The sequence below is a fragment of the Diabrotica undecimpunctata genome, chromosome 5 (assembly GCF_040954645.1).
Source record: "Diabrotica undecimpunctata isolate CICGRU chromosome 5, icDiaUnde3, whole genome shotgun sequence".
Lineage (NCBI taxonomy): Eukaryota > Metazoa > Arthropoda > Insecta > Coleoptera > Chrysomelidae > Diabrotica > Diabrotica undecimpunctata.
Genome location: NC_092807.1, coordinates 66,721,955 through 66,743,023, shown reverse-complemented (window position 1 = coordinate 66,743,023; position 21,069 = coordinate 66,721,955). Strand labels below are relative to the sequence as shown.

The window sequence follows — 21,069 nt, the reverse complement described above, 5'->3', positions numbered from 1 at the left end:
TAAAAATTCGAAGATACGAAAATCACAGATAACCAGCTAATTTTTTCAGGATACTTTCATTAACAGCAGCAAAAACTTTTCATATTATCTGACGGAATTTGTTTTTCGATTTTCCTGTCTGAAGGGTGAAAGTGGTCGATTTTATGACGATCAAAAAATTTAACCGTCAAACATTGAAAAGGTATACGTAGAAAATCAATACTTACTAAGTGGTATAAGTCTATGACAGTACTTACTACTATGATCAGTACTCTGATCAGTACTTACTACATGGTACAAGTAATATTGGGACATAACTAGGGTCTGACGAGAAAAAGTAATTTTACAGTAGTAAAAGTACAGCTGTAAAAGACATACATTCTCGTTTATTGTAGTTACAATCTTATAATAATTATAGTTTATTTTAACAATCAATTATCAAATTTTTCGAAATCTATATTAATAATAAAAATGAATCGCCTAAATGTTTGTACGGGCATCACTTCAGACCGACTGCACCAAATTAGATACATCTTTTTTTTTTGTGTTTGTTATTATCAGGAGACGGTTTGTGCAAAAGATAATTTTCAAAAAAATTGTACGGAAAGACCTTAAAAACAGTTTTTCTGTCATTTCAAATCGCAATATAACTAATAGATGACAACATACTACGACTAACAAAGGAAGCTATGATTAACAAAATATAGTCAGTATTGGTAGACTAACATAACGACATATATGTAAGTATTTGGTATTGCGGCTCCAAATAATAAGGATGAAGTTTCAATGTATCAGATGGAAAGATACCAACGACAACGTTAAAATGTTATCTTTTATTAAAGGGAAACTTGACAACATATATTGTTAGGTAGATTTTAAGTTCAGCGATAAGTCAGAACCTGCTTATTAAAATAAAATAAAATGAAATACATTAAAATAGAATAAAATGGAATACAGTAGAATAAAATAGACTAAAATAAAACAAAATTTAAAAATAAATAAAATTTAAAAATAAAATAAAGTAGAATAAAATAAAATATAATAAAATAAAATAAAACAAAATAAAATAATAATAAATACAATTAAAATAAAATAATATCAAACATAAATAAAGTAAAATAAAATAAAATAAATTAGAATAATGAAAAAAAGTAGAATAAAATAGAAGAAAATAGAATAAAACAAAATAAAATAAATTAGTATAAAATAGAGAAAAATAAAATAAAAAAAATAAAATAATATAAAATGGAATTAAATAGAATAAAATAGAGTAATTACTATTTTTATTGGTAATGAGCCAAAATTTAAGTTTATTTACGTTTCAATTTCCACTTCGGAAATCGTTCTCAAAATACAAACATTAGTAAATTAAACAAATTTTTGTTTTTTTGTTACTTAGTGAAAAATTCTTCTAATAATTTATCTGACTCATTTATATTGAACAATTTGGACAGGTAATAAACATTTGAAAGTTGACTACCTTAAAATATTACCAATATTGCTGAGTTGCGTTCCTGGGACGACTTTATTGTAAGATAATTCACACGATTACAGGAAATCAACTTTAACTTGAGAATATCCGCCAGAAAAAATCATAGCATCTGATTCGTCTTTTAAAAGACAACCACATGCAATGATGGCAGTAAAATTATTCTGTTTGTGATTCCATGGTAAATCATGAGGAAAAAACAGGAAAAAACCTCATAGTACTATCCCGACACGGTAAGTATTTGGTCTTAGATTTAGTTTACTCTCAATAAACACCAAACTCTGATTTTATATGTATGTTATTTAAAAACATAATAGTTGTATTTTCTATTTATTGACTTTCTCTTTTATTATAGGTAACCAGATCCTATTGCATTCTGCCGAGGAACTTGCGACGCAAAATTTCTATCTTACAATAAAATCGTCTTAGGAACGCAACTCAGCAATTATGGCAATATCATTTTAAAGTTGTCTACTTTAAAATGCATAATATATGTCTGAATTGTCACTATAAATGAGTCAGATAGAATTAAATTATTAGAACACTTTTTCACCAAGTAACAAAAAAACTAAATTTGTTTAATTTATCAATGTTTTGTATTTTGAGAACGATTTCGGAAGTGAAAATCGAAGCGTCAAAATAAACTTTATATTAAACTTAAATTGTGGCTTATTCCCATTAAAAGTAGTAATTGCATTAAGATGCCACAAGAAAATAGCTTCAGAACAATAGGTATGTTTTTGGGTTTGGTTTTGAAAAGAATTGATCTGTCTGTTGGTTGTTTTCAATATTGTTGTGATGTAATTATTTCCTATTCTTTTTCATTTTTCTGATAAGCCTTTTCACATATGGTATCGGTGTTATCTGTAAATCCCTTCTCGTGAGTATTTCTGGGTTGTTTGTGGCGTTTTGTGTTGTTTCCTTTCTTCAATCTTGTAGAACTTTTTGTTTATACTGTTATATTCCTATTTGACATGAGAAATAAAAAACTATATTCCTATTTAAAATTCAAATTAAAATAAAAAAATTTCATGCTTCTCAACCACGAGTATATAAATTTTCAGCGCCCTGTATATGACAAATTTTGTAAAAAGAATTATAGCTAGTTTTAAGAGAGTGTTTCGCAGAATTGTTTACTATACCCATGAACAATGTATTTCAAGCAAACAATTAGAAACGATTAGGGTTGACATTTTAAGAAAGTGTTCCTCGAAATGTTATTAAAACCACAGACATTTACAAAATTTACAAAATCCATTTTTTCAAAAACAAACAAGAAGCCAAAAGTTAGGTTAATTTGAATTATCTGACAGATCTTCAGGATATGACAGAAACGAAAATAACGTTTTATGTAATTTTCTGCTGTGGCTTGGTCATTTTACGCATAGCAACGCAGGGCATGATACATCATACCGTTTTTACACATTATGTTTTGAGAACTGTAATATGATGTACGTTTTCTGAATTTTACACTAGTATGTAATTATTTACGTAAATGATACATCATAGCCCCCAATGGGGCCACAGCAGAAAATTACATAAAACGTTATTTTCGTTTCTGTCATATCCTGAAGATCTGTCAGATAATTCAAATTAACCTAACTTTTGGCTTCTTGTTTGTTTTTGAAAAAATGGATTTTGTAAATTTGTTATTACTTAATGAATTGAATGATGTGGCAGAAAGAAATTATGTAAATGTAGAGCAATTTCAGTTACGGGACACCAGTAACCCATTTGAAATAGATAACCAGCTCTAACTAAATTGCAATAGAATTAAAGGTTCTCTCCCTACTTAATTTTGTAGGAAATGAAAGTTACTAAAAATGTACTGGTAACAACCTGTTATTTTCAATGGAACAAAGTACATTTAGTAAAGTATTAACAGAAATAGCTGCAGGGATAGTGGAACACTTTGTGCCAAAATGGTGAAAAAGATGAAGTACAGCGTGTAGTTCTCATAGAAATGATTCCAAAGGAGGCAAATCAAAACAATGGTTGGGTGTTGGAAGCACAGAGAATAAGAAGTGTTATTGCTGCAAACTTTGTGTAGTGAAACAAAAACTTATTAATATTTTCATAATTTATTTATTTCACAATGATAAATAGTGATATAGTTTTATAATCAAATATAGTTTAGTAATATAATTTTACAATTTAGTGATATTTCATCATTTTATAATATATATGATAGAGTTTTATAATCTAGTATAGAGTATAGTTTAGTGATATAAATGTTAATATTTCAATTAATTACATAAAGCTCAAAACAAACAATCTAAAACATATTACTAAGTGGCTTAAAATTTTTTTAAACTGTTTAGATAATACGAAGATATATATATTGCTGCACACTGTATTATAACATATTAAATTAAAAATGTTTATATATTGTTAAAAACAAAAACATAAATCATGTATGTTACAATTAATTACAAAAATGATACAACACTAACAAAATAAAAATATATTACCTGGCTCAAAAGTTTTGAAAACCCTTAGAGAATATAAAGAAGTGTTATCGCTGCAAATGTTATGTTATAAAATATTTAAATAAAAATGTTTATCCTCAGTTTATTTTATAATTATATGATTTATATTTATACAAACTTTGTGTTATAAAATTGTTAAATAAAAATGTTTAAAAACATAAAACCCGTATGTTACAATTAATTGCAAAAAGTTCAAAATAAACAAATTTAAAATATATTAAAAAGTAGTCCAAAATTTGTTAAAATCCTTGGAAAATTAAAACATACAAGTAAAGAATACAATTTCAAAAATTAACGCAAACCTAAAATATACCACAAAGTAAACCTACAAATACACCTAAAATATACTACTACAAAGAACAAGGTTTGTAGCACAAGCATTACAACTTTGGGTTGTATAGAACCTGACATAAAATTCATTAAGGTAGCATACCTTACATGGATAGAGCAGAGCATTTCATCAGGCAAGAGGTAGGTGCAACAGTCGGAAAGGTTTTTGACAGAAGAGGGCTGATGGGACAATAAACCAGAAGAAAACCAAGACTTAGGTATCAAGACAATTTAGAAGATGATTTAACATCTATTGGAGTTAGAATGTACAGAAGAGTTGGTAGACACAGGGGTGAATAGAGAATTGTCCTAAAGAATTATTTGCACAAGCACAGAGTTTTACATTATAGCCTTGTTAAAGCTGGAAACATATATTCCTGTGTTGCATTGATGTTGAATAATGATAATGGTAAAACAAACTAAAATATATTAAAAAATGGTCCAAATGTGCTCATAACCCTTAGAGAATATGAAGAAGTATTATTGCTGCAAACTTCGGTGTTGTAAAATAAAAAAAAAACAAGTTGTTAAATAAAAGTGTTTATAATTAGTATATTTCATAATGGTAGGTAGGTATTTATGTTACAATTAGTTACAAAATCAAAAAGAATAACACAAAGATCAAGACAAAACAAAAAATCTGAAACATATTACAAAGTGGCTAAAAAATTTTGAGTTATAAAATTGTTAAACAAAAATGTTTATATTCAGTTTATTCCATAATTGAGATATAATTTTATAAAGGATATGTTTATAGAATTTTAAATAAAACTATTGCATTTTTAATTTTTACAGGTTGACTTCCTTTTCCTTCTGAAAAATATTATACACCATAATAAACATGATATATCAATAATTAATCTTTACTTTTAAACTTCAATGTATTTATAATCTGGGGCTCCCCAAGATGAATCTTTGAAATGAGTTGCAAAATCTTCCACTCATTGAACACCTAAAAATTTAGCATTTATTAAATTTGATAGTAACAGAAATTAATCTTCTTACATGTCTTCATTGTTCTCCTGTTTTTTAGGGCCACCATCTACTGTATTTACCATGATAGCAAATTCCTCTAACAATTGGGCTACTTTCTTAGCCTTCCTTGACTATTAGGCAATCCAAACCACGTGACATTTTTGATGATCACGTGACTTCTGGTTGGCACACAAAGGTTATATTTGTATCCATTTTTCATTGTTTATCTTCGTATTTTGGATTTCGTTTGGCTGTTTTCGTGTATTTTTTAAAACTTTTGTTTGTTATTTGTGAATTTTATAAACTTTACCACAATGCAAAGTGATTATTTAAAGAAATTATTATTGGAAACTCCAGATGTTGGAGAAAGGTAGGCAAAACAATTTTTATTTACTGTTCATTTTTCTTTGATATTTATCAATAATGATGAATTCTGCAAGAAATAAAATTATTTCTTTTATTGTTTTAGATATTTATTGAAGCTGAAAATAATTGGGGATTTAGATCCATATACAATTCACTCATCAGAATTGGATTTTACAATAAAGTGCATTCCACCAATTACAATTATAGATATTTATACATATCTGGTGAACTCTCACAGTTACTACTCTAAGGAGCAGATGAAAGCATACAAAAGCCTCCAGGCACATAAATATTTCACGTCTGGATTTATTTTGAAAGTTGGAGTAAAAATTGTTAATGATTTCTACATTATTGTTGGAAAGGTATGCTTTTAGGATATATTGGTTCTAAATATTAGATTTATTTACGTTTATATATCTATATGAAACCAAACATATATGTAATTGCTATGATAGAAAAGAGAATAATAAACGGTCATGATTGTTTGTTCTAAAATTATTTTATGTGAATGTCTGATTTTAAATAAAATATTCTCAATCATTGTAAAGAACGCAAATACTTTGATAAAAATAAATTTTTGTATTTGAAGCATTCCCAAAAAGCTAAAATATTTTTTTTAGGTGAAGCATTCCCAAAAAGCTAATGCTAAACCGCTAGATGCTTGGGTGATAGCCAGTTCTGATGGGGACATAGCAAATGCACATTGTATGTGTATGGCCGGCAATAGTGAAGTCTGCAGCCATATTGCAGCATTGTTATTTGCAGCTGAGTATGCCCACGCAGCTGCTGAGAGCAAGACACAAGATCCCACTTCATGTACAGATGTTACAGCTACATGGCCAATGCCAGCTTTGTCTACAGTTGTGCCAATTGTTCCGTGTCTGGAAATGGATTTTGGAAAACCGTTATCAAAGCATAAATTCCCTGAAGTTCCAGATATGTCCAACCAGGATGTGGAGAATTTGCTAAAGAGAATGGAGAATTTGGGAAAATCATCAAGTTTGATGAGAATAGTAGAACCCTATGCCAGCAAAATAGATGCCACAAGACATATAAGCCTTCCATTATGCTTAAATATTTACAGAGAAGAGTATGAACAAAAATCATTTAAAGAATTAATGGAAATTGCCAACAAAATTGTTTTAGTGGTTACCAAAGATCAAGCTTATCTGATTGAAGAACATACCAGAGCACAATATGCATGTGATAATTGGTATTCCCAAAGGGCAGGCAGAATAACTGCTTCAAAATTTAAGGCAGTATGTAGAACGAAAAAGACATCTCCTTCTCTTAGCCTAATAAAATCAATTTGCTATCCTACAAAGCTTTCATTTAAAACGAAAGCAACTGATTGGGGCCTTAAACACGAAGTAAATGCTATTGAGAAATATGAAGAATATATGACGGAGGAAGAACATCATGAGGATTTTATTATAAATGATGTAGGACTAATAGTTAACCACAGGTGGCCACAAATAGGTGTATCACCAGATAAATTAGTTTATTGCGAATGCTGTAAAGGCGGGTGTCTAGAAGTAAAATGCCCTTATTTGCTTCATACTAATAATGTACATGACATAAATGAATATTTGGCATTTAAAAATTGTTGTTTAATTAAAGAAAATGATTTGGTGATTTTAAATAAGAATCATTCTTATTACTATCAGGTCCAATGCCAAATATTCATATCAAATTTATTGTATTGTGACTTTGTTATTTGGTCACCAAAAATTTTTTTTAGGCAACGAATTCTACCAGATTGGGATTTGTGGAATGACAATCTGAAACTTATTTTAAAATTTCATTCAGAAATTATAATGCCAGAACTCTTAGGTAGATATTTTACAAAAAGAGAAGGCAATGCCAAAGTTGAATACTGGTGTTATTGCAAAGGGGTGGATAATGGAAGCCCTATGTTAAAATGTGACAATGACGATTGCAATGTTCAATGGTTTCATTTTAAATGTGTTGGCATCAGTGAAACACCAGACTCGCTTTGGTATTGTCAAAGTTGTAAAATATGACAACATAATATTGTTACTCAGCTTTAAAATCGATTTATTCAAACTCTAATAACAAAATTACAATAACTTTTTAACTTGAATGAACTGACAACTGTAACCTTCAAAAACTAAAGTACAATGGTACAACTGTTCTATATACTGTCAACTCCCATGTTTTTATATATTTTGTGACGTTTTAGACATCCGGGTTATTCCATGATATCTTGAATAGTCTCGTATTTGAGTACTTCTTCTTTTTCGTCAAAGGACTTTTTCTATGTGGGATCAATCTTATACTACTGTCGTAACACTGCTCCCTCCTTTGTAGTTATTCGACTCGAATAACTGGTCTATCAGGGACTGGTTGAAGCTAACAGGGTGGATCAATTCCATGGTATGGGGCTAATCTTTCGATAGTAACTACCTTGGTTTTACTTCTAGGTGAAAACTGGATGCATAGATTAGATCAATTATTTTCTGCAGGACAGTGTACAGGCCTTCCCAGTTTCGGACAAAGTCCTTTCTTACGTATGGGATTGTATAACCATACTGGGTCACCTCTTTCGAATTTTGTCCCAGTAGCATGCATAACTTGAGTCTGGACTTGGCTTTATCATTTTGAAGCTTCAAACTTTTATGAGCAAATTCGTAGACTTTTTCCAATTTTTCTCTTAAATTTTCAATGTACGTCAGGGATGAACATTCTTCTTCGCATGATGGCAATCTTCCAAAAATAAGATCTTGAGGAAGCTTCATTTCTCTTCCGGTGATCATCATCGATGGAGAATAACCAGTTGCTTCATGTTCGGAACCTCTGTAGGCTAACAGGAATAGAGGAATTAAAGTGTCCCAATCTTTTTGATTATCAGCAACAAACATGGAAAGATATTGAGAAATAGTTCTATTGTGTCTTTCGATCATTCCGTCTGATTGTGGATGGAGAGGTATAGTTTGAGCTTTCTTAATACCTAAGATTTTCATTGTTTCCATAATTTTGATTCAAAATTTCGTCCTTGATCAGAATGCAGCTCTAAAGGAACTCCATGTCTTGATATCACATGTGTTATGAATGCTTCTACTACTGAGTCGCTTCTTGATTGGGAAGGGGTGCAATTTCAGGCTATATTCCTCTCTCTGTCATCGGAAGTGGACCGAGAATAGCTACTGCAAGTCGTTCAAAAGGCTCTCCAGGAGAGATATTGTACCATTTTACCACGACTTCTTGATCTAGGGCCTCTTCTATCGTTACATAAATCACATGTTTTACACCAATCTTCTACACCTAAGTGACAATTTATCCAATAAAATGTGTCTCGAACTCTGGCCTGTGTTCTTTTAACTCCAAAATGTCCTCCAGACAGAGGCTGTTATGAAGTTCTTGCAGCACACTTTTAATGTGTGATTTTGGCAGTACCACTTGTTGAATTGTGTGCACTCCATCAGGACTTTCCCACTTCCGATGTAATAGACCGTTGGAAAGATACAGAGATTCCCATTGAGCCCAGTACGCCTTTATGGTTCCACTGTATTTGGATATTTCCTGCCAAATAGGTCTTACTCCATTTTTAAGCCAATCTCGTAGAACTCTTAAGTCATTATTTTTCTTTTGGGCTCTTTTTAATATTTTTCAGGGAAGTGTGATGATCTTCCTCTTTAACTGTGGTTACCTGAAGACTTACTTCTTTGGTTACATGCTCATAATTTATAATGTACTTATTCATCATAAGTAATTATGTATTGATCTTTTAAGTGTGTATTTATTTTTATAAGTAGTATCAACTTGTAACAATAATATACACTTATCGTCTAAGATATGCCTATGTATTCGTATCGCTTAAGATTTGACTATGTTTCGAGTGTAAAATAAATGTTTTAAAAATCGAATCCTGCCTCTGTCTGTTATTTACTACCTATGGATATCACAAACTTATGCGTACTATGGAATAAATAAATAATAAAACAAATTTCCCGTCAAAACTGCATTTATTTTGAATAGAATAAAAAACAAAATAATATTGATTTAACAAAATAGGGGATATATGTTAAAGTTTAGTATTAAAGTGATGGCATATATCTACAATATTGAGTACAATGTAGTGTTACATAAAAGATAGTTCTTTATATTTACAAAGGTATGTTGAAAGAAAGGGAGTTTCACTCCAAAAATGTTATATACTACTTGTCACAAGGAAAGGTTCCTTTGCTAATTTTTGTCTTCCATGTCTACTAGTTCTATGAATACTAATAAATATAGGACAAAAACAATACATTAGAGAGGTACTATTGGTTCAACAAGATTTATTAATCCACTGCATACAGTAACTATTTTATCTAATAAGCTAGCATCATCATTTAAATTACCTCTTTTAAGCATGCTAATAGGAATTGTGGCCTTAAAAATTCTAAATTTATTTTTTATAACTCCAATAATCCTCTCTACATGAATTCTCACATGAGCAATATGGCGTGTTGCCTCAATTTCCAATGGGTGTAATTGGTTTTTCCCCCTTGTAAAGGCTGGAATAACCAATTTAGCTCCAATTATACCTAAGCTATCTTTTATTAAAAAACCTCTGTCAGCTAACACTACATCACCAGGTAAAATAAAATTACAAAATTGGCCCAATTCTACCATTTGTTTATCTGATGTTCGCCCACCCCAACCACTACTAATATAACAAATAGTTCTCTGAGGGGTGATACCTATCAAATACTTAATTGTATGGTGGTGTTTGTAATTAGACCAACATTGTTGCTGAGTTAAATAACTTTCAGGTTTTTCTATGAAAACCTCAAAGCAATCGATAATTACTGTGGTTTTTTCCTGAAAGGCTTCTTTAAAGCATCCAGGAACATTTTTGTTACTGACTAGACGATCTGGCCAAATGATCAAAGATTTTAACCTTTTATATAAGATATGAATAATATTTTCAAAGTAAACTGATGCAGTGCTTGGAGAAATTTTAAAACTATATGCTAAATGCTTAAAATGTAAATCTAATCTTAATTTTGTCAAAGTTAGAAGCAGCATATTAAATGGAGTTAATGCAGTAGTTGAAGTAGTCACAACATAAGGCTCTACCTCCATGAAAATAACGGTTTTGACCATTTCATATTCAAAACCCACATAGTACTTCCACTTCCCCACATTACTGGTGTTTTCCATTAATCCAAAAGGACTATTTTCAATTTTTTGCTCTAAAGTTGCAATTTTTTGTGAAGCAAACTTTAACTGCTCAAATTTAACAGACAATTCTTCCATTGTTAAATCTGTCTGTGATGCAGTTCCTAACTTGCCACACATTTCTTCTTCACAACTCATATTTTCATGTTCACCCTAAAAACATAAAACAAACTTATTACTAAAAAAAGAAGGTACTTTTATGGTATATATAGATGTTAAATAGAAGTTTTTTCCAGAGAGTTTGTTTACAAATCATGTTTGAATGAACATTACTTTTGTATAAAAAGGGCAAATAAAATTTTGATAATTGGTAGGTACCTCAGACTCTTGCTCAGAAGATATTTCAAATTTTTTTCTTTTATTTATTCGAAGGCTCCTACTAATTGCACTTTTCCTTTTTGAATACGCCATAGATACATGACCCAAATGTTGGGAAGGAACCCAATCTGGATGGTCTTCATCAGTTAAAGGACTTGGTTTACCTAAAATAATTTATTGAGTTGTGATGTGAAAGATTGTAAATAATAGGTGTTTACCTGATATAAAATGTTTGCTGCATACTCTTTGATTTCGAATTTTTGATTCGGTCAAGTCATCCCTTTTAACAGCTGCTAACCATAAGTTCCTCCGTTTTTTTGATAGTTCAGTTAGGTGAGGAAACATAAACGAGTTTCTAACAGAAGGAACACGAAAAAAATGAACATGATCACGATCAGCTCGACTTCCACAATTCACTACTATACACGTCACAGGCATGTTTTCAGCTCTCACAATCACCAAAAATGAAAAGTTTATAAAAAAACTAATTTAATGAATCTCTTTAAAAACTATAATAACTCAAAAGCACGACAAAAAACAAATAAGAGAAATCAATAATTACATTTATTTTAGGTTACCAACAGTTTTGTGTGCCAACCAAACATCACGTGGTTTATGTTTGACAGATCGATGGATTGCCTAATTTTGCCAGTAAGCACTATTTATTTTTATGAAGTCTAACATCACTTACAATTGTTTCCTGGTTGTTTTCTTTTTAATTGAAGCCATTAGTTTATTTTATTATACTTATAAAAAAATAGTAACTTGTTTCCACAAATTACATACAATAACATAACCTAACTAAGAGCGAAAACGGCACCTAATTTTAGACAGCTTAAAAATTACATTTACATATAGATAAATTACATATCAAGGTAGGCAACCCGTTATACGTAGTTCTTACATCATACCGATTTGAAAATTTTTACATAAATGTGTTAAAATCGGAGTTTACAGCATGTAATTATTTCACATAAACGATACATCATAGCCCTCAATAAGTTTTAGTTAAACAAAGGAAAGACCATTAAGTTTTCGAGATATGCGGGTAGGAAACTCATTAGCCCGTACGGTTCATAGTAGATAGTTAAAATCTACTTTTGTATTAAGATTCTCAAAAATAGATAAGAATTTGATTATTTGTAGAAAATATATTAAGGATATGGAATTTTATTTCTTTCTTGGAACTCCATAAAGACAAAAAGATACGTAAATTTGAAAATTTGTTTAGATTAAAGAGAGAGGTAGTTTTGGGATTGGTTTTGATTGGATAGAAAATTAATTGTGGGGGAACGATTTGGAAGTCGGAGAATGAATGGGGAGAGTGTGGCAGTGTGTTTGGTTCGATCGAAAGGAGAACCCCAGTTTGGAGTGCAGTGTACTAAAAACGGAAAAGGCCGGTTTGTGTTTGAAAAGTTACAAGCATCATCAAACAAATCGTGGAACGATGAAATCGAGAGATGATATAAATCCTTGAGTCTAAAGTATCCAGTATTGTGTTAAGTGATTCAAAAAGTTGAAATATTGCATCAGGAGAAAGCCGGAACGAATACGGTACGAAGCAGTAAAAGGAAAGGAGAACAAAATTTAGCAGAGGAGCAGAGACATTCTAGGGAAACGTGGACGAGTTTTCCTTTGATCGCAACACCAGCAAGTAACGAAACGTGTTATGGGTGAAGACATGGTAGAATCATCAGCAAAAGTCAGTCGTTTTCTGTTATGATATGAATTTATTATTGTTCGTGTTAAATACCACAGGGCATATGGAACTACATATTTCACTATTATAAAATAATCAAATTTCAATCAGTTTGTTTATTATAAATCATTGTAGTTGACTTTTTTTCCAAGATAGAATAATATTGATAAATAATTTTTTATATATCAAGAAAATTGAACATCGAGAACATTCTGTAAAGCAGAAGTAGAGAGATTCACAGTTATTGATAAAAAAAAATTTTGGAGACAAAAAGAAATAAGATTCTTTTTTTTTTGTAAATGTTTATATGAAATAATAAAGATAGGAGAATAAATAAAATTTGTAATATTGAATATCGATTTCCGTTTTGATAAAATAAACGATTTTTATATTTCTAATTGAAATCCATATGTGTATTATTTTGATTCTCTTTTATCTATCCCTATAAGGAAACCACTGAGAAATATTTGAAGCCACAAAAGTAAGTAGTGATAGGATCATTCATCCTTGAGATTTATAATTTGTTTATGTTTTGATTTAATTAATTAGTGAAATAATTAATTGATTAATTAATTGAAGTAATTACATCTATAAACAACAATAGAGTCAAAGAGGATCACAATAATACATTACAATGCATAATTATTTTTTGTTAAAATAATATTTTTTGTTAATATTTTTCACTGTTTGCGAAATCATTTCTTAACAGGAATCTCCACGTAAGCACTCGAATTGGAACTACGATCTCTTATTACGTAAGGGGTATAATTAGAGAAGTTGACATGTTTTTAACTGACAATTATATATTAGAAAATATGGAATGTGAGAAGAAAGTAGTACAAGTAAAAAAGAATGAAGTGGAAAATAATCGACTCAGATAAGGAGGTACAATATATACTTAGTCAAATGCTATCACAATTTACAGCGATATGTTAAAATAAATTTGGTCAGGTTTGTAGTAGAACCATGTAATTACCCAGTGGTATAGTATTTCAAATGTGGAAGATCTGTACAAGCTACAAAATACTATAGAAGTACTACAAATAAATGCAAACGGCATAAATGCATATTGTGAAAGAAATGGACATCAATCTGTTTTGAACAGCTATCCTAAATACATACAACAGTTAAATATAAAAAAGATTATGTCATAAAAAATATAAATTTTAAGTAAGTGGAATTGTTAGAACCAACTAGCAGTTATTCTAATGTATAAAAGTATTATAACTTCTAATAATAAATTTGATGTATTAAACAATTTAGAAAACTTTCCACAAATGAGTCAAATTTATAACAATGATAGAACCAGTTCTAATAAAAATTGGGTACTCCCACCATACATACAAGTAAAAAAAGGAAACGTTAAAGTTATTTCACAGATTAATATAGAAGAAACACCAAATTTTCAAAACAAAACGTCAATCAAAACAAATAAGTCAATCTTGTCGAATTTTCATAGAGAAGATTTTCAGGTCTACAAGGAAAAGTTGGAAATGATAGTAATACAAAAATTACCTTATATATTCAATAAGGAGTTTAAACAGGTTATAGTGGAATGAGAAATCTATAATAAAAAATAAACCTAATCTTTTAAATCATATAAACCAAAAAGGGTTTATTTAATTTATGTAACAATAAAACACTGAAAACTTAGTTTTCAAAACTTCCACAAAATTTATTTTAAATTCTTATCACTACAGCTGTTTCGGCTGATTCCCTTTCTCAAGTGATCTGTTTTTGGCATGGGTTTACACTTTATAGTCTCTAATGAAATAGGTTGAGGAGGGGAGAATTGTTTGCCTCAAAGTGGTCATTCAGAATTATATTTGTGTTTTTTAATTTGTTGATTTCCATAGATTCTAACAAAGATAGCTTAAGGCCTTTATTTTGAATGTGAAGAATTTTAAATTCATCATTAAAAGAATGATTATGATCTAGAAGGTGAAGTGCGTATGTAGAATCTGTTTTTCTATTATTGAAAGCCCTTTTATGTTCTGCTATTCGTTTATTAAAATTTCTACCAGTTTGGCCAATGTATGTTGTTTTTAATATATTTGCCTAGGTTGTTATTTGTTCTGAAAGCTGGTGTTATTCCTTTCTTTTTTATGTGTTTGGCTATTTTTGTTGATATTTTGCCTGTATATGTAATCGAGCAGAAGGTACTGGGTTTTTTATCTGGTGGTGGAAATACTAAGTTCAGGGCTTTCTTGTATAGTTTTTGATTTAACACTTTATTAATTGTTTGTTCGTTGTATCCATTGTTTACTGCTATTTGCTTAATGATATTTACTGTCTCAAAATTGTATTTTGACATCGGAATTTCTGTTAATCTATGTAACATACTATGATAGGCTGCCAGTTTATATTGTGTGGGATGGGATGATGAATTGTGAATAGTCGTGTCAGTATGGGTAGGTTTATGAAATATGGAGAAGTCATGTTTGTTTTTAAGTCTGATAATTTTTAAATCTAAAAAATTTATGGATTGATTTTGTTCTGTTTCTATTGTAAATTCAATATGACTATGAAGTGAATTAATATACCATAAAAATTGGTCCAGTTGCCTATTAGTTCCCGTGAAACATACCAGTACGTCGTCTACGTATCTACACCAATATAAAAACTGTTTGAATATGGGATGTTTTGAAATCTTTGTCTCTAGATGATCCATAAAAATATCTGATAGCAATGGGCTTAGAGGATTGCCCATTATAAGTCCTGCACTCTTATTTGTATATATTTCATTATTAAATTCAAAGTAGTCCTGGTTTATGCAAACTTCAAGAAGATGTAAGATTTCAGATGTAATGATTGGATTTGTACTATTTTGGTGTAAAAAGTTTTTTACTAGAATAAAAGTTTCTGCTCGATTATATATACAGGCAAAATATCAACAAAAATAGCCAAACACATAAAAAGAAAGGAATAACACCAGCTTTCAGAACAAATAACAACCTAGGCAAATATATTAAAAACAACAAGAGCCAACATAAAAAACACTTACATTGGTCAAACTGGTAGAAATTTTAATAAACGAATAGCAGAATATAAAAGGGCTTTCAATAATATAAAAACAGATTCTACATACGCACTTCACCTTCTGGATCATAATCATTCTTTTATTGATGAATTTAAAATTCTTCACAGTCAAAATAAAGGCCTTAAGCTATCTTTGTTAGAATCTATGGAAATCAACAAATTAAAAAACACAGATATAATTCTTAATGACCAGCTTGAGACAAACAGTTCTCCCCTCCTCAACCTATTTCATTAGAGACTATAAAGTGAAAACCCATGCCAAAAACAGATCACTTGAGAAAGGCAATCAGCCGAAACAGCTGTAGTGATAAGAATTTAAAATAAATTTTGTGGAAGTTTTGAAAACAAAGTTTTCAGTGTTTTATTGTTACATAAAATGAATTTCCATCAAGTAACGGTCGAATCCATCAATTGTTTATTTAATTGCACTAAATAAAACTTGGTTATCAACGAATCAAAATTCCAGTTTAAAAAACTATACTTTTATAGATAATAATAGAGCAGATGAGTATGTTGGGGTAGGTCTACTCATAAAAGATCACTTGTGTTATTCTGAAATAAGTTTTATAAAAATCTTTAATATAAAACTAAGAATTTGGGGCTTGGTATGCGATAATACTCAAGGTATGTAATAATTTAGCAGATGAACTAGAAAATCTAAATTTTATTGTGTGAAATTATGGTAGACCTACTAAAATTATGAGACCAAATGAAAACCCTCCTCCCGTGAAGCTGAAACTTATCTCACCAAGCTCGATCGGTTACGTAGAGTGAACTCCTATAGATTAGATGATACACTGGGCTCAAATCACTTTCCCCATAAGTATAATATTAATGAGGAGATTTAATAACAGACAATACAACCAAGTAGGATATAGATTTAACTTCGGCCAACTGAGAAAAACTATCCGAATATTTTAACAAACAGCATTTAAAATGAAAGTTTCACTTCCACTGAAGACAATTTTGAACAGTTTTTTTTTTACATCCTTTATTTATTGTAATCTGTTTCTACAATAAAAACAATAATCAATAAGTTTATTACGTAATTAATACAGTGGAGATCCGTCCAGTGACAAAATTCCTTTAAGATAAATTTCTAATATATATATATATATATATATATATATATATATATATATATATATATATATATATATATATATATATATACAGGGTGAGTCATAACTATTGGGACATAGACTAAGGACAGGTTATTTGGACCAAAATATGGCTATTGGGCCAAATATGCCTTAATAAAATGTTGCTGAGAAAAAAGATACAGGATGTTAAAGTTAATTTTTGTTTTTCGTTTTTTGCCAATAGTTTCCCTGTATATTTATAAATTGCTATTACAATTGGCACAGAGGCATAATCTTAGACAAGAAATAGTATTTTATTTACAATTTTACGTTTTGTCATAGAGGGCGCCACGTGGATCATTCCTAATGATCAAATTGAGTCTAAACTTTTTCTGATGAAACTATTTAGTAATTTTTATTAGAAAATATGACGTAAACATCATTTTTACGTAAAATTGGTACTCTTGTTTAAACATGATAATTTCAACCGTTTTCGATAAAAACGCAGTCGAACTGCTTAGAGTCTTAAAAAAAGATTTCAAATATTATTTCATTTATGAAAAGTATGCTTTGGACTGTCAGATAATTGTTGTTGGTAAATGTCATTTGTTCAGAGTAAATTATTTTTGATGTGACAGTGTAGTGTAATGTTGCATTTTTTAAAAGTAATCATTACTTTTTTTGATTGAAATGCCTCGTCACAACCATTTTACTAATGAAGAAATGCGAGATATGATTTGCGTATACGCACAAGAAAATTTTTGCGGTCGCTCGGCAGCCAGAAGGTATGGAATGTTATACGCAAACAGAAGGCAACCAAATCACAAAACTTTTGCAAGATTATATCGTAGTTTAGGTGAAACTGGGTCATTTCACACTAAAAATCGGGGTGGTCGACCGAAACAAATCACACCTAATCAAGAAGATGAACTTTTGGTTCGAGTAGATGAAAATCCTGAAATAAGTTCACGACATCTATCAGCAGCAACAGGAGTAAGTCAGTCGTCTATTGTTAGAATTCTAAAAAAAGAGAACCTCCATCCTTATCACTTCACTTCTGTTCAAAATTTACTTCCAACAGATCTTCCACGACGGTTACAGTTTTGCCAACGTATTCTGAATAAACATCGCAATGACAGACACTTTATTAAGAACATTATGTTCACCGACGAAGCAACTTTTACCAGACGAGGGGTTTTTAATTGGCGAAATAGTCATTATTGGGAAGAAGAAAACCCGCATGCTATTAAAGCTAGACATTTTCAGCATGAGTTTAAATTGAATATTTGGTGTGGCATTATAGGCGACCAACTACTAGGGCCTTATGTTCTTCCTCCGAATTTAAACGGAGATTCTTATTTATTCCTTTTGGAAAATACTCTTAGTGATATTTTAGATGATCTGTCACTGGACGTATGAAGAAAAATGTGGTTTATGCAGGATTGAGCGCCACCTCATTTTTCATTAGCTGTTAGAAATCATCTTAATGACGTATTTCCTCAACGATGGATTGGCAGAGGCAGTGATTTTCAATGGCCACCAAGAAGTCCTGAGTACAACACGCTAGATTTTTATTTTTGGGGACATATGAAGTCCTTAGTTTATGCCAATGAAATTAATACACGAGACGAACTGTGGAGATACATTCAAAATGCAGCTAAGCTTATAAGGGGACAGAATAATATTTTTTTTTAACGTCCGAAAATCCTTTATAAAAAGAATTAGAAAAGGCATAGAAATCGGAGGAGACCATGTAGAATATTTAGTTTGAGTTTTTGTGAGTTCTTTTAAGTTAAAGTGTGTTTGCTTAATGGCCCAATAGCCATATTTTGGTCCAAATAACCTGTCCTTAGTCTATGTCCCAATAGTTATGACTCACCCTGTATATAACATATTAAAAAAAATAGCAATAGTTAAAATACACACACAATTATAAGTTATACTATACTATACTATACTATACTATACTATATAAGGTATATACAGATTGAACCAATTTAAAACGGAACATACAATTTAATATATGTCTGTTTGAACTGCATTTGAAATAGTCGACCAATATAAAACTTGGACAAAAATAAATACATACCCGGTGATAGACATTGTATAAAATATCGTTCAACTATCTGTCTCCTTTAAAGGAAAGAGGAGTTTGCCTAATAGTCGGAGAGATAGATAGCCGAATAGATAGCCGAAATTTTGAACTGATCAGTAATATGACATTTCTCTATTGGAATATATTCATTGTAACTGGGTTAAGACTTTGCCTTACAGGCGGACGTCCCTCGTGGTACAAAGGGTGGCTATACAGGGATGAAGTTGAAATTTTTTTCGGAAAAATTAACGATCGATAATATGGCTGAAAATTTGCCCAGAGCAAGATCTTGGTATAACTAGACGAAATCCCAAAGGGCAGACGCGAGAGTGGATACATAAGGGGCGGCGGACAGGGGTGAAGTTGCAATTTTTTGGGGAAAAATTAACGATAAGTAATATGTCCGCCATTTTCATGGCTTATTATTTAGCCCCTAAAAACTCTAAATCCAAAAGGGCGGACAGCTGGGTTGGTACAGAGAGCCACAAAACGGGGTCAAATGTACCACTTGCCTGCGCATTTTAGGTCTCGGTAACAATTTTTAAACTGATTTTATTATGATATTTTTATACCGATTAATTTGAAAATTTGTATGCTCACTTCTGTTACTATTCTGAGAAGCGTCAAGTAGAGTTTTCCTCAAAATTTTCCAAAAAAATTTCCGTAAATAAAAATTTTCGTAATTTTTTGAGGTAAAATCTAATTTGTAGAATCCTTTCAATTTTCTGTAAGTTATACCATGATTTTTTTCCAAAAATTTTCAAACGATTTTTCTGATAAGAAAAAAAAATTTAGAAAAACTTCGTCATTTTTCTCACTCTCATTGATGTTATCACATTCATCATCTTCGTCACTTTCACTTTCAATAATATCACATTCATTATCTGCTTCATTTTCAATCACTACTTCTCGAACTGATTCTGCCATCTGAGGTCCACTAAACCATTTGAATTTATATGTTTCATCTTCAAACTCCCAACCATGTTCTTCAACAATCAATTCTGTTGGTACTTTTTTATGAGCATTTGTCCAAATATTTGAAATATAATGAGCTCGCAGTACATGTTGGTGTAATTCATCTTGACATGGTGGTAAGCTTGAAGCATCGAAATTTTTTAGTTTTTTTTTAAGGCTCCTTCACATCATGCAACTTATACTGCCGGTTAAATAGTAAAAATCTGACATCGTTTACTTTTCTTTTTGGAATTGTTCTCGTCAGTCCTGTTCCATATAAGTGACTAAGGTTTCAAAAACTTCATTACAATCGAAACCAGTTTCACCAAGTTGAATAAAAGCATCTTGATACTTATTACATTTAGCGCATGCGTCTAGAATTACTGATCTAAATGAACGCGCATCATTATTATTTTAATATTTTAAAATAATAATGATGTAAAATTAATGTCCAAACAGAATTTGTAAAATTATAATTAACTAATGAAAAAAAATTCAATCAATTTGAAAGTTAAAAAAAATATTGAAAATATCTACAAAGTAAATTTCAAAACTTAAAAAATTGATAATTCCACTATTAAATTGATTTTTATTAATAATTATTTGTAAAATGTTAAAGGAATTCTACAAATTACCTATTGATAAATAGAAATAATATATTTTGTATTTGATTATTAATGTAATAATAAATCAAATTTTTCTTATATCTGAACAATCATTATTTATGCAATATAAATTTAAAAACCTTTTTATTGTAATAAAAAATAAGTAAAATTACTATTTGTTATACCAAAAATATTTAATAGTTAACATTCTAAATTCCTCTCTATCTCTTGGACTATAAGGAAGCGATAAGTGGTTTGACAGCATAATAACTGCTTGTTTAGTCTAGTTTTTTCACTGATTCTAGGCAACCTATTTGGGTGGAGTTTTGACTTGTTCTTGAATGAGTTCCGAATCCAGTAGCCCGCTGAAGTATTGGATTTTTATAATATAATTATTTGAAAACCTTTTGTTGGCCAACCACCTAGAGCGGAGTTGAGCCGAAATACATTGATTTCGTATGT

At 30.3% G+C, this 21,069-nt stretch overlaps 3 protein-coding genes across 4 annotated transcripts in view; 1 reads left to right on the top strand and 2 right to left on the bottom strand.

Moving 5' to 3' along the window:
- LOC140441362 (rabankyrin-5) overlaps window positions 1-21,069 on the bottom strand; it is a 456,167-nt gene that overhangs the window by 158,308 nt on the left and 276,790 nt on the right. The gene's annotated exons all lie outside the window — the stretch shown is intronic.
- LOC140440899 (uncharacterized) lies at window positions 5,401-7,652 on the top strand. The gene is made up of 3 exons (XM_072531262.1): window positions 5,401-5,632; window positions 5,732-5,990; window positions 6,249-7,652. Exons 1-3 carry the CDS (start codon window positions 5,577-5,579, stop codon window positions 7,650-7,652), a joined length of 1,719 nt encoding a protein of 572 aa, XP_072387363.1. The 5' UTR covers window positions 5,401-5,576.
- LOC140440643 (uncharacterized) lies at window positions 9,627-11,612 on the bottom strand. Its single transcript, XM_072531015.1, has 3 exons — window positions 11,352-11,612; window positions 11,134-11,297; window positions 9,627-10,968 (listed from the first exon to the last, which is right to left on the bottom strand). Exons 1-3 carry the CDS (start codon window positions 11,569-11,571, stop codon window positions 9,901-9,903), a joined length of 1,452 nt encoding a protein of 483 aa, XP_072387116.1. The 5' UTR covers window positions 11,572-11,612; the 3' UTR covers window positions 9,627-9,900.